We start from the raw sequence: 14,700 nt of genomic DNA, 5'->3' as shown, positions 1-14,700 counted from the left end.
AGGTCTGAACTGCCTCATTCTTTTAATGGGGTTTAACTTCGATGCCGGTGATGTTGTTTTAAATGTCAACATTAACTATTTCACGGTTCAAGGTATTTAAAAAAAAAAAAGTAGTATCCTGTTATGAAGATCTACACCCAATGTTTTCCAAAGGAGGGCCCCCAATTATAGGGACTGTGTAAATTAGGAAGGGTCTGCCTTTAACAACACAATGGGAGTTGGGTTGGGGGAGTAGGGGAACAATTGGTTTCATTTTCCTGAACTGGGGCTCAGCTTTCAAAAGCTTTTGGAAAACACTGATTGAATGCATTCCATTGAAAATATTTACTGATGTTATCTTGCTGGCATCCTGGGTGCCAGACTCATTGTTTTTATGTTTCAGTAGCTTTCCAATAGTTCTCTTGTATCCTTATTCAAAATATACACTCACAGGACCCAATGGTTTCATTGTGATTAATATAATTGTAGAGAATGCCAGCTGGCTTAATGACTGACCACTGGTTTCTAAAATGATGGTTATAATAATTGCATTGACAGTAGAATTTTCTAAATGAGGACTTTTAGCAAAAGAGCAGAAAAGCATCAGTCCTTTTTAATAAACAGCAGTAGCTAAGCCAAATTATTTTCATATCCCTATGTATCTGGACCATATGAAACCATACACTTTTGTTCAGAAACAATCTATGTAGTATAATAATCTAGATTTTAGAGGCATTTGTTAATCTCTCCAGTGTGGTGATTTTTGTAAAATCCATTTTTTTGAAGGATTATAATAGGCCGTGGTGGGTCATATATTCGTTCTTTTTTCTTTTGCTCTATTTTCCGCCCTCCTGTCCCTTCCCACTCTGATCTGGTCTTTTATCATCAGAAAAAAGGCTTCAGCTTTTTTCCTATACAGAGAGATGATTAGGTCTGAGGTCTTTGTCTTTCATGCACTGTCCTATTGGAAGAATACTGCTGACTGAAAGGAATTAAACACCATGGTTACTAGATGTTGTTAAACTACGTGGTCAATATGTAATGGCCAACACTAGCTTTGCTTTTTAGTTGTAGCAATTTTTACTGTGTATGTGCAGCCTTGGAGGAAGAGACAATGAATTGTTTTAATGATTTCTTTGTGGTAATTGCTTTTTGGGTAGTTCTCATTGACTAGCCCATTGACTGTCTCTTTCAGTTATTTGTGTACTTTTTTGAATATTTAATTATAGAATTGTAGATGGAAGAGAATTACTGGATTATACTGCCTAACTCTAGGATAATTGATTCAACAATATTTTTAAAACTGTATATTGTTTTAGATTATATTTACTGTTTAAAAGTCTTGCCTTAGGATCTTGTATCAGATATAAATACCAGTAATCTGTTTAAACAGAATGAGCAGAACAAGCTCTCCCCCCCTTTTTTTTTTAAATAAAAAAAGTCTCATGAATTCTGGAGGAAGGCATTTATTCTCCACAGAAAATAGGAGCACTGAAGTTTATTTTTTTAAATTTAAAAACGCATGCAAGAAAACTTTCATTATACAGAGTCTACAAACAGGTCTAAGGACACAAGTGGCCCTAGTGTTTCTTTTTACAGGCCATTCTTTAACACCGCTTTAAAAAAAAACTGTGGAAAAGAACAGACTCTGTGAGAGGGTGTAAGTATGAGAGGGCTAAGTAGCAAGGACAGGAATGATGATAAAGGAGAAAAATGAATGGAATGGGCCAGAGAATGTGGCCCCATATGACGTGATCCTCAGTGGTCAGCTTGTACTAATATTTACCACACTGTAATAGCTGAATGGCTGAGCTCACTGGGTCGATAGAAGGAAGCAGGGAGGGAAGGCATGTGGGTATGGGGAAGGATAGCTCAGTGGTTTGAGCATTGGCCTGCTAAACCCAGAGTTGTGAGTTCAATCCTTGAGGGGGCTATTTAGGAAACTGGGGTAAAAATCTGTGTGGGGATGGGTCCTGCTTTGAGCAGGGGGTTGGACTAGATGACCTCCTGAGGTCCCTTCCAACCCTAATATACTATGATTTTATGATCATGGATTAAGGATTAGCTTCATTTGGATTTTAGAGTTTGAAGAAAAGAATAACACTTAAAATGTATTTATAGAGAAGAGTTGGGTCAGGAATTAATGATGACTCAGAAGAGGACCACTCGTTTGTGTGTGTGTGTGTGTAAATGTGTACAGACCACTTCTCACTCCGTGACCCTTTGCAGGAGCTGCAGTCAACCAAGGCAATATAACTGACAAAGGCCAAAGCAAAAATCTCTCTCGTGAAGGAAGAGGACATTTTACGTGGAAAGCTTTCCATTGTGGAACCCTCTTTGTTTATATATTGCAGCAGAACCTTAAATGTTCTAGGCTCTGTCTCAGAGCAGAGGAAGACAGTTCATGTAACAAAGAGATTACAAGCCAAAAGGGCAGAAAACAGATTGAGAGAAAGGGAGAGAAAATAGAAAGTGATAAGGACCAAGTGTATATATGCGTGTGCACACATCCATCCAAACGTGGTGTGAGAGAACCTGAACCTAGAACTTTCAGGGCTGTAGTGGTCAGGACCAACCCCTTGAAGCAAATGCCGTATTTCATTTTGGAGCCAGTGAAGGTTGCATATCAATTGTGTAATATGCCATTATGACATAGCGGGGCACAATCCAGACTAATGAATAGCTCTGTCACCCCTGCCCTGTAATCTGGCTTGCCCCTTATAATGTTTTGCTGCTGTAGCCTCCAACCTGGACGGCTCACAAATAGCCTCCAGCAAGTAGTCACTCCCAGATATGGCTCTGTGCTGCAACCAGCCTTGGCTCTTACCAGCCGTGGTTATGCTGCAGGGTGACCCCAACATACCCCCAGTTCCAGCTGTTCCCCAGAAATGTGTGTTCTGTACTGCCCAGCCCCCTCCTGGACAGTACCAATATATTTAGTCCATTATACCTTTAAGGGAGTACTATGCTATTTTATTATTTTAAATAGAGTACCCAGACACTCCAACTTAAACACAATAGATTAGATAAAACAGTAAAACAAGTTGATTAACTATAACAAGGCAGATTTTTAGTATAAGTAATGAGACATAGAAGTCAGAAGTGGTTACAATAAAAATAAAATGTCTTTTTAGTGGTGAACTTGACAAAATGTATTAGATTCAAGCAAAGTTTCCCACCATATGCTCCAGCAGATTACTGACCGAATTCTCAGGTGAGGACTCCTCCTCCAGAGTCCAATGGCTGTTTCCTTTTGTCTTCACAGGTATAGAGAATAAGGTGGGAAGGGAGAGAGAGAGAGGGATCTCTTGGGCTGTCTGCCCCCTTTTTATAGTCATGTCCCCCCCTCTCTTTCAGAAGCATTTCCACCTGGGAGCCAAGGGCAGAGGCAATCTGGTGAAGAAAGGAAACTCCAGGCAGTATTTTTGCTAAGATGTACATTTTTGTCCCCACCCCCTTCCTTGCCAAAAAATGGCCACTTAGCACGTCATGGTCCATCAGCCTTGTTGACACCTGGCTGAGGTGTCAGCTTGCCCTTTGTCTCTGAGGAACTGGCTTAGCCTCTCCCCAGACTTGTCTTTGGAAATGTGCTTATGTTCATAACTTTACATATAATGTTATGTGTATTTTGGCATGATATTGTTGTTCAGCAAATTGAATATTTAAATATCTCACAAGCCATACCTTGTGTGACCCTCCTGTCCTCCACCCCCTTCCCACGAGACCTCCACCGCTCACTGCATTTCTCCTCCATCTCCTTCCCAGCAAGGCCCCCCTCCTTGCCATATCTTTCCTCTCCTCCCTATGAGCCCCCCCCCACCTTGGGAGAGGGATGGGAGTAGAGGAGGGACGTTGTGAGCAGTGACTGGGTGGGGGTCGGGTGCGGTGGGGTGGGGGGGCCCAGAGGAAGCTTCACCCGCCACCCTTGCCTCTTCACCATGGCACCCCCCCACCACCTCGACTATGGCGCCCTGGGCTGTCGCCCACCCCTAAGGTCAACTCCGGTTCTCCCTCCCACTTTCACTACCACCACAGGCATTTCCCAGATTCTCCTTGCTTTAGGCATTCCTCCCTATCCAGCCACCCACGACAACCCTCCTGTTCTGCCCCAGGCATTGTCCGTTGCCTAGACTGACAGATAGAAACTCAAAGCTTGCGTTTCTAGGGCAAGCTGTTTTAAAGTTTTGATTATCCACAAAAGATAAGAAAATGTTAAATGAGAGAATCCCCCCTCTAACCATCATACCTTCTAAACACCTTGTCTGATGTGCCTCAAGCTTTCTAGAAAAGTGGCATTAAAATCTCACCCATGAAATTACAAGTGAATTTGTTTAGTTTTGATGTAGGCTGGTATAATGGTGGTCAGAATCAGGGCCTATAAATAATAGAAGGCTAGCTGCAACCAGACCTCTGGGAATGCTGTTGTCTCTATAATATTCAGGCTAATACTGTTATAGACATTTCTGTCTGCCTGAGCTCACACTTCATTTAACTGCAAATCAATTAGATGCTTTTTCCAAAAGGGAATTCTGAATGAATGTTGTGAAATAATAAAGAGAAACTCAGACCTGTTTAGAAGCCCCTTGGTAAATGTAATGGGCTGGGCTGAATTCATGGACTAGTTTGTTTATACCAGAGTAGACTTCTTTTAATACACTTTTTCCATTTGTGAATTTATTACAGGCCTTCTCTTGCTAGGGAAGGGGAAAACTACATTATACTTGTGTGATATTTTTATATATGGAAAGAGGAGTTAAGAGCTGAGTGCAATGTATTTTAATCACCTAGATGCACAGATACTCTGGTGCTCTGCATTATTATCTGATTATTTGATTTCAGGATCTGAAAAATTTACCCAGTACTACTAGCCTGAGTTCTTAAAAATCCATGAGTGTTACGAACACCTGTGTATATTCCCCTTCCCCCCGCTTGAAGATCCCGCTTACATTGCAAATAAACAATTATGTACTGTTGTGTGCTGTATTGAACTATAACATTGTACCAGCAAATATAATCAGAATAAAATAAACCCCAAATCCTCCAGCTCTCAGGCTGCCCCCTCCCCACTACTCCCTGGAAAATTAATGAAGCTGTAAATATTGTCAATGCCATGGCTATGGGAAATGGTAGGTATCAAACGTATATCTGAGTTTTTAATTTTCTCTCCGGTACTTGATAAATGTAGGGGGTACAAATGACTTTCTAATTATTTAAATTAGATCTTGTTGTAAAGAAATCCCACTTTTTTCATTAACATAGTGACTCGGTGGATCTATGTGCTTTTCTGTGTCTTTTCACAAATTTCTTCATTTTCTTATTGAATTTTGATCAATGTAAATAGTGATTTGCTAAACACTCTTTTCTGAAAATGCAGTATTTAAGACAACAATGTGGATTTTGATTATTTTCTTCATTCCTGCAGATGTTCTTGAAGGCTACAATGGAACAATTTTTGCTTATGGACAGACATCTTCAGGAAAAACACATACTATGGAGGTAAAGTAGTAATATTTGATTGTAATTGAGTAGGAATTTGGGAATTAAATGGAATTGGTTGCTTTAGACAATCTGGATGCCTAGAAAAATGAATTGTACTTTTGTGGCATACAAATGGCATGTAAGAAGACATACATATGTCTTGTTTATAATGCTTGTAGAGATTTCTTCAGTGTAGAATTTTCTTAAGGGTTTTTATTGATAAGTAGCTGACATAAGGAACAGTGAATGACAAGTGCAAACTGCAGCTTCTCCAGATTGATCATGCCAGGTTAGATGTATGTATTTTTAGAGGTTTGGAATGGGATTTGTTAATCACGAAACAAAATCAATAATAAGGGTTTGTGTACTCATCTTGAATGCAGCATTGCAAAAATTCATCCTTCAATTTTTTGTTTTTCTCATTTGCAATTCTCTTACGGGAATTCTACTCACGCATGCTGCAGCATAAAAAGCTGAGCATTTGAATCATTGCTCTTGAAGAGAGGAATGCAAGGCCAAAGGCTGAAGTCCTGAGTATATCTGTGTTTCCAGCAGAGAGAAGTATAATGTGGTCTGCAGCCTCAGGGCATCTTACCCTTAACAAGGGGAAGGTACCTATAAGCAGAGGCAGTTAGATAATATTTTGATCTCTTGATATAATCTCTGCAAACATTTAATTGTGTGATGGGTTTACTTACATGTGATGCAGTCTGAGTGTTGGGCTGAGATCTGTCTCACAGCAAGAGCCTCCCAAAGTCAGTATATAAGAAGCTGGATAACCTTTTTCCAGCATATTTTCAGTTCAAGCTACAAACCGTAAATAGAGGGCTGTGAAAGAAGCAGCTCCAACCAGGAAAGAAGTCTTACTCAAACTTGTTTAGCAGCATCAAGCAGATTTGCTGAATGATTAATACAAGTGACCTAATTAATAGAAAGGTGTAGGGAGAAAGCCAGTAATATTTTCTTCAGCTTTTTAATTTTTTTGTTTTGTTTTCAGGTGCTTGTAGAATTGCTGTTTGTTTGCCACAATTGCTCCTTTACAGAGGGATGTAATAACTGATGGCTCATGTCTAATTAAGTCTGCCCTTGCTTCCTTCTGTAAATTGAGGGCTGGAGTGGGAGGGGAGAGGAAACATCAGCTCAATCCACACAGATGGTGGATTATTCAGTCATCCCACTAGCTCAGAAGGTAATTAAATCAAAATGTCTGCAGGGCTTGAGCTGGTGCTTTCACGTACTATGAGGAAAGATTTCTTCAAGTTAATTTATATTCAGAATTACAGACTCTGATAAGGAAAACTGCCTGCTGTGGAAAAAGGGGCATTTTCTTCTTTTTTTATTTAAAAAAAAAATTAATAAAGCCACCTGTCACATTTAAAGAGGAATCATGTCTGTTTTCAGCTTTAATCCCTCTTTTTAACTCAACATCCTCTTGTAATGCCATTACAATACTTTAAAGGGGGAAATACATAAGCTGATCTAAAATAGAAGAAATATTAAATCCTTAAGGTGAAGCTTTTATGGTGGATTTTCTGTAATATATGTGAAGTATCTCACATTTCAGTGTTACACTTAACAGGACAAAGTAGTACAAAGGAGCTCTGATAAACCCATGTCTTGCATTTCTAACTTGTATAGGGAAGCCTGAGAGAGCCACATTGAACTAGCTAAGACTCATATCAATCTGCATGTGTAGGGAGGTACCTTTTCTTTTGTCCACTAATCTCACATAAGCTTATATTCAATTGATTCATATGGGCTTTGAGCTCAAGCTAGACTCTTCAGAAGCAAGTCTGCCATAGGTCCTCGTTATTGTGTCAACGGGCTGAAATAAGAGCACTGTCTCAGTGTTACAGTTCACTAGCTGCTGCTTGTCTCCCATGTTAAAATGTGGGAAATAATATTCTTATTAAAATGAAGGGTTTTAATGAGCAAAGCATCGCTGTTTTGGTGTGTTCACTGGCAGCACTGTCAGGATGGCAGCAGTAGAACTTTCCTCTAAACCATTCTTGAGGTTACAACTGGAACAATGAGAGTTTTGTAGCTTTAACTTCTGTGTGACTTAGGCCACCTTGGTTTCTCTTGCCTCCAACATTGAGATGAACATTTTTTTAAATTCTAATACAGTGGAACCTGCTTCAGTGAACTCTGATTTTAGTGAAACTCGATTTATAGTGAAATAGAATAAAATTTCCTCCTCTTTCAGTGCATCACCATGTGCAAATGTTAATAAATCCCACTATGCTGAGCCTCTTGAAAAAAGTATTTCTGTGCGGCAGGAGGAAAAATGTTGTTGTCTTTGTGAGCATGATATTGCTTCCATTGAAGAAAGTTCCTATTGACCTCAATGGAAACAGGGCCTGGCCCTAGAAGAGGTTTACAAAGTGTATTCTGGGTGTTCAATTTGCATGCACACTTCATTTATCTTTTTTCACATAGACCCTTTGTTTTCTGGGACTGGTCTGCGTACATAAGGAGAGGGTGGAGCATGAGAGCTCATTAAGAAAAGCAGAACCTTTTATTTTATAGAATCATAGAATATCAGGGTTGGAAGGGACCTCAGGAGGTCATCTAGTCCAACCCCCTGCTCAAAGCTGGACCAATACATTGTCATTTATTTGGGGTGTGTATAAGATATTCTCTTCCCATTAGAGAAAGCACACTCCAAACAGTACTATAGGGCAGGTGTGCTAGCAAAGCTGATTGCAGACTGATCCAAAGGGCAGGAGTTAATGACATTAAAGTTATACTGCAGTGCCAGTTCAGTAATAGCATGTCTTAATGGCACAGACATAAGCAATGAGGCATGAGCCCTTTGGTGGCAAGCTAAAGAATGGATCATCTCCACTCCCTCCCCCCAACCCCCAAAATAATCAGGGATTCAGAAAATATTTTTAATTTAATATATCACCTCTATTTTTCTTCTCACTGACTGCAGCGAACCACTGTACTGAGCGATGCAGGCTTCTCATTCTTTGAGGAGCTGAATGGGTTGCCATACATATAGGCTTGGCAGAATTTGATTTTTTTCCCATCAGATAATGTCAACATCTATTTTGAGCATTTCTACTTGCATTGATTTAAATTTTCAGTTGTGTGAAATTATGGGGTTTACTTTTTTTTTTTTTTTAATTTTTATTCATTTTAAATGTTCCAAGTTGGGGGGAATTATGAGGAGATGAGATAGTTATTTAATGACAGACATTGAGATTCAAAAAGTGCAAACTTTATGATAATTAAATCACAAATTGTCAATATATACAGAGTAAATATAATTATATCAAACACCAAGTTGTCAGGCAGTGTTTTTCTTAGCTTGCCTATCTGTAAATTTTAATTGTCGGTGGAAATACTTTTACAGTGGTTTGTATTTGTATGGTGAAATTGTTTACTAACATTTACCAGTAAAAATCTAATTCTTCCAAGCCAAACTATATAGTGGTTAACATTAATGTTGTATAAATACCAAAACATATACACATTTTAACGTTAATTGAATATTCATGGTCTAAATATAGCCGAGTTCTGCTTTTCTAGGAAGGGGCATGTAGCAGTATAATTGATTCTATTTTTCCCTAGGATCTGTAATTCAAGGGCAGGAAACTAGTGGATACTTTGAACAAAACCCTTGAGATAGACAGCTATATATAGAACGTACCAGTTTTCATGTTTGATTTCTGTCATACTGGCTTAATGTTTATAAGATGACTGTCACTCCACCCGCTCCAGTGTATTTAAATGCAGCAAGTTGTGTCTACAAGGAATGTATCTGAAAACAGTAATAGCTGACTGATTGGTAGGACAGTTGTATATGACAAACCACTAAGATCCGGACATTTGTACATTATATAAAAAGCTATATAACTAGTCTGTAAATTCAGTCTTTTCTTCCTAACTTGCTCTGATTTTTGTGTGTGTTAGTTTTACAGTTGAAATGGGTTTTATTCATAGAAATGACTACTGACTACATTTTTTTAATGATTTCTCATGATTCATAGCAACATGGATATCTACCGAATTTTTAAAAGTAGTGGTATGATACTGAAATCAACATCTTCTCTGATGTTGACCATTTTTATTAGTGATGTTAACACTTTTATGGGGTTTGTTTTTGCAGACCATATCTTTCTTGAGTCCATATGTTACAATAATATTTCATAATCACTGGAAAAAATCCTTTCTATTGTATCATCAGGGCCTTTCTTTAACTATGCGTGAATGTACATGACTGCACAAGATGTGAGATCTTTTTCTGCTGTGTTCATAGAAAGATTTTTGTTTCAAGCTCTCATAATTCACTTTTAAGGTTGACTCACCTGTATAAAGGAAAGCAACTGAAAGATGTCATGCAGTTAGGGAAACTGGTTTTACTTAATATTTGGAGCTGCTTGATAGGGCATAGGAAGCTGGCTGTGCCCACTAAGAGAATGATCCTGTTTGCAAGACTGTGCATCTTGGCAGCTGGCCCCACAAAATCAAGCCACAGTATAACCAAAATACCCTCCTTCCCAGATCTCCTTTTTAGCTGCCTGCACCAGTGAAGTGGTAGAATAGAGTCTGATGAATGCAGCTTCAGGAGGTTTTTCTTTTCTGCAGGTTTCCATACATCTCAGGAAGACCTGGTTAAACGGTCTTTAACCAGGAAGACCGTTGCATATTTTCTGAGTGGGTTTTGTTTGTGTGTTTTCTCCGGGTTAAATCGGAGTTGGACAGTGTGATTGGCAGTAGGAGAACATTCTGCACAGAATGCCAGCAACTGACAAAACCAGTGGGCACTTTGTAGAGTGACGAGTGCTAACACATTGAGTCACTCTGCCACCTTCTAATGCGTGTTTTACATCAAGCAAATCCCTAGAGAGCAGGGGACGTGTTCAGAGGTGCCCACTGTGTGAAGGTTTGTATGAGGAAGGCCTTCTCTATTCTGACACACAAACAACTCTTTCCAAGTTACAGTTTGCCATTGTGTCTTTAGGGGAAGCTGCACGACCATCAGCTAATGGGAATAATTCCAAGAATTGCACATGACATCTTTGATCACATCTATTCCATGGATGAAAACCTGGAGTTTCACATAAAGGTAAATGCAAAATGACATGTTATGTAATGGGTCAGATGGAAGACAATGAGCTGGATGGTAAAACTCAATCTTGTTATAAAACGTAACATTTCACTGCAGGATTTTTCATTTTCCTTAGGTGATTCAAAGACCCATTAATATAAAATAGGTTTTTGTACAGGAATCCAATATAGTTGTGTCTGCTGTAGTTAGGCTACAATATCCTTGCTGAGATTTTTTCTTTTTGTATTTCAGATCTCTGTAATAGTATAATGTACTGTTTTTCTATATTGCTTCCCTAACTTAATTACATGGAGTTTCAGATCAGCCCTTGTTATTGGTTATTAATAATTTGATAGGCATGGCACTTTAGTGAGAGACTATGGAGCAGGGGTTGGCAAACTACAGGCCGCGTTCGGCCCATCAGACCTTTTAATCTGGCCCTTGAGCTCCTGCCGGGGAGTGGGGTCAGGGGCTTGCTCTGTTGCAGCTGGGGAGCAGGGTTGGGGGCTTGCCCCACTCTGCGCATGCCGTGGCTCCTAGAACCAGCGGCATGTCCCCCATAAACATAGGAGCAGCCAGGAGTCTCCGCATGCTGCCCCCGCCCAAGCGTCGGCTCTGCAGCTCCCATTGGCCGGGAACTATGGCCTAAATTTGTGATCCAAGTTACCCAGGAATATCAGTAATTACTTGTAAAAAATGTATTAAACAGATTGATGGTGTCAATTAGAGTGCCAGCCTGAAAAATGAGGAGAATGGGGCTTGAGCAACCTAAAGTTTACTCCCATCTCTGCCACTGATTGGAGCAAGTAGTTTAAGCCTTGTGTGCTTCCATTTCTCTTTTTCTAAAATGAGGATTCTTTGAGGTTCTCTGATTATAGGTGTTATACAGTAACAAATTATCAGTATTTATTTATTTCTACATGGGATAAGTGAATGGTTTGAGGCATGAGGCTCCACGGTCTTTGAAAAGCATGGAACCATAGTTATCTCTCCTTACTCAGGCAAAACTCCCCTTGACTGCAGACTCCAGAAGGGAGTGCTGTAACATAGCCCACAGTGACTCATGCATATGTGTATATATAAACAGGTATCTTCTTGTTACTCCCAGAGACTTAAAGCCATGCCACTAAATTTCAGTTTTAAAACCTGTTTAAGTTATAACAATCTCTTGTTGAAATGTGTCTAGAAGTCAATTTAGTTTAAATACTGGGGCAGTTAGTTGGGTTAGAGTCACTTGCATGCCACAGTGATAGCATAGTATAAAAATATGGGTAGAATCCCTGTAGCTTTGGGTGCAACTGCATTAACAAAATGTAGACCTGTAGTTAATCATTGGTGATTCTCCATCAGTGGTAGCAATGATGAAAATGCTAGCGTGGAGTGGGCTAGGTGGTTAAAGCATTTGTGACTTATGGGTTTGAATATTGCTAGTGTTGGCAAAGCCTTAGAGCAAGTGGGTTGGACAGAATTTCGAATGGCCTAGAATGGAATCTTCCAATGGCTGTTAATATCAGAAATGTGTTTTAAAATGTATGCGGTAAGCTGGTTTCATTAAATAATGAGAATTATTCCATTAAAATCTTTTACCCAATAATGCAACTACGCTGACTGTTCTGCCTGAATAGCTAAAATTTTGAAAGAGACTTAATTTTAAAAATTAATGAGATCTGCAATAAAAAGACCCTAACAAAATGGATTGTAGTATATTATCCAGTCAAACAGAGTAAATAAGGAGGCACATTCTGAAAACTTCACATTTGGTTTAATGGCTTATCAACCATAGAACATGGAGTTTAATGTGCAGCTGCTGACAAAATAAACAGGAAATACTGAATTGGGCTTTTTGACAAATTGTTTCAAACAAAAAAACTTCAACCAGCTCAGCTGCTTATGATGAAATCTGTTTTTTTTGCTTTTTTTTCTTTTTCTTTTTCTCAGTCTTTCACCTCTTGACTTGAATGTGTAAGTCTGACAATGTTGGTGTCCAGGAGGAGACTGTAATTGAGACCTATGAGCTTTGTTCATGTCTTCTCCTGTAATGAATGATGGTATATCTTCTAGACTTCTTTCTTGCCAATCATTGCCTTATTAAATCTCATCTACCTAGTAGTGACATCTATTTATCCATTTTAGCCTTTGGCGTGAACTCTAGGAAAACAAAGATTTTGTTCCATTACAAATGTAATTGAGTTGACCTACAATAGATATCATTACATGTCAAAATAAGTTGACAGTATAAAGTTATCCCTTAATTGCCTATAGCAGCACTGCTGCAGTAAATGATAAAGAAACTTTTGTCACACTAAAATGAATTGGCAACAGAGTTATGAGTGTAGCTTGTATTTTCCTTAAAATAAAATTATGCAGATAAAACGGAGCCTAACTATACAAATACTCATTCACTGGACAAAACTTAATCCAGATACTAGTAGCCACAACTCCATTAACTTAAACGTGGTTTTGCTTGTTTATGCCAATGCCGAGTTAGCCCTTTATTTTGAGGTTTTTGTACATTGTCTCTCCCAATTTTTATTTTTATTTTTAAACAAAGCATTGTTTCTCTTCAGCTCACTCCTCCTTTTGGTCCTGATTCAGAAAGTGCTTATGCAGGTGCTTAACTTTAAGAATGGTTTTGACTTGGATTAACTAGTTTAACACAGATGTTGTACAAAACCTGCTAAGTGTCTTCTTGTAATGTACATCAGCATAGCTTTTACAAATGTCAAAGTGGTACCTTATACGACATATGCTAAGGTAACATTTGAGCTTGTTAATTTTCTGCTATCTCAATTTCCATTTTCAATTCTGCCTGTCTCAAGAGACTTTGTGAAAGAAAAGAACGAAAGTAGATATATTCACCTTATTTTGTTGATGGACCAGTGTGAAATTACCCTTCACTGGGTAATACTGGATACCTTTTTAGCTGAGTCATTTGCCTCCTCTTATTTTCATAGATATGACAGTACAAGTAAAGAAGAACACTTGAGTCAGTGCTATAAATCTAAAACAAATACTTGTTTTGCACTAGGTTTCTTACTTTGAAATTTACTTGGACAAAATAAGGGACTTACTTGATGGTAAGTAACAGCATGCTTTTTTGTTCCCCACTGGCTGGGTTATGGGGAGTTTGGGGAATACGTTTCTTTCCTGTTTTTTATTGATTCAATGCCATCATATTGAAAAGCTTGAATTAAATTTACAGCTGAAAGACTGAATTTCTAAATTTTATTTAAACTGGTTTAGGTTATCTGATTATCTGGCTCTTATTTTATGATATTAGAAGAGGCATTTGAATTGTTGAGACACTGTGCGCCACACCTTTTCTGTGTAAATAAGGATGCTTCAGTGGTGTACAAAATCCAAGTGTCCAGTGTAGATATACATAGCTTGCTTATAAGCTACAGACTTCTGAGATTTTGTACTTTCTTGCCAGCCAGACTACTTCTGAGTCCTGCAAACTAACATTGTTTTCATGCATGCTGTACATGTAAATCTCATGACTTACAGCCAGTTTGCAATTGCAATGCAGACTTTATACAGTATGTGTCAGAAGTTACGTTAGATTTACATAGTTAAATTTTAGCCCAGAGTAGGAGAATAGACCAAGCTTTAATCAGTGTTTTACTATGTTTCTGTTGGTTAGAAGAACTTGGAAACATTAAAAAAATAATAGATTGTTTCAATTGTTGTTCCAGCCTGAACATATTCAATTAGTCTGGAGATGGTGATGGTGAACTGTAATATTAACACAAGAGCAGTGAAGTTGACTGGAACTCTATTAAGCCTTTGAAATACTTGCTTTCTTCAGGAAATCCAAGTTGGTTTCATGTTTCTTCAGTACATGTTCAATACATGACTGGAGCGTGCAACAAAAGCTCTCAGCCATAAAAATCATTTTAGATATAAAGCCCACCCCTGAAATTAAGGGTAACCTTTTTTTAAAAGTAAGGAACAGGAAAAAAAATCCTCATTCTGAATTTGAGTTTTGTAATGAGTTATAGTGTGTTCAAATTATACTTTTGTCATTCCTCCAGTTGACAGAATTTGTAAGTGAAATACTCGTAATACATGTAATCTTTCTTCTAGTGTCAAAGACGAACCTTGCAGTACATGAAGATAAAAACAGAGTTCCATATGTAAAGGTATAAGGAAGACTTTCAGATGTTTGATTTGGTTCATTTTCC

General features: G+C 38.5%; 1 protein-coding gene across 5 annotated transcripts in view; it reads left to right on the top strand.

Annotated features, from left to right (window-relative positions):
- KIF5C (kinesin family member 5C) overlaps positions 1–14,700 on the top strand; it is a 124,760-nt gene that overhangs the window by 46,033 nt on the left and 64,027 nt on the right. For 4 of the 5 annotated variants that reach the window (XR_005586250.1, XM_039495078.1, XM_039495076.1 and 1 more), the window contains exons 3-6: positions 5,402–5,475; positions 10,430–10,534; positions 13,545–13,593; positions 14,603–14,658. Coding sequence is in view for 4 of the 5 variants with exons in the window: in XM_039495078.1 (XP_039351012.1) it covers positions 5,402–5,475; positions 10,430–10,534; positions 13,545–13,593; positions 14,603–14,658 (284 nt within the window). In the remaining variant the exon portion in view is untranslated. Of the gene's footprint in view, positions 1–3,330; positions 3,415–5,401; positions 5,476–10,429; positions 10,535–13,544; positions 13,594–14,602; positions 14,659–14,700 lie in introns of those variants that run through there. The other variant, XM_039495079.1, reaches the window with a different exon arrangement.

Source organism: Mauremys reevesii, linkage group 11 (assembly GCF_016161935.1).
Source record: "Mauremys reevesii isolate NIE-2019 linkage group 11, ASM1616193v1, whole genome shotgun sequence".
Taxonomy (NCBI): domain Eukaryota; kingdom Metazoa; phylum Chordata; order Testudines; family Geoemydidae; genus Mauremys; species Mauremys reevesii.
The sequence above is the reverse complement of the archived record's forward strand: the minus strand, read 5'-3'. Positions and strand labels throughout refer to the sequence as shown.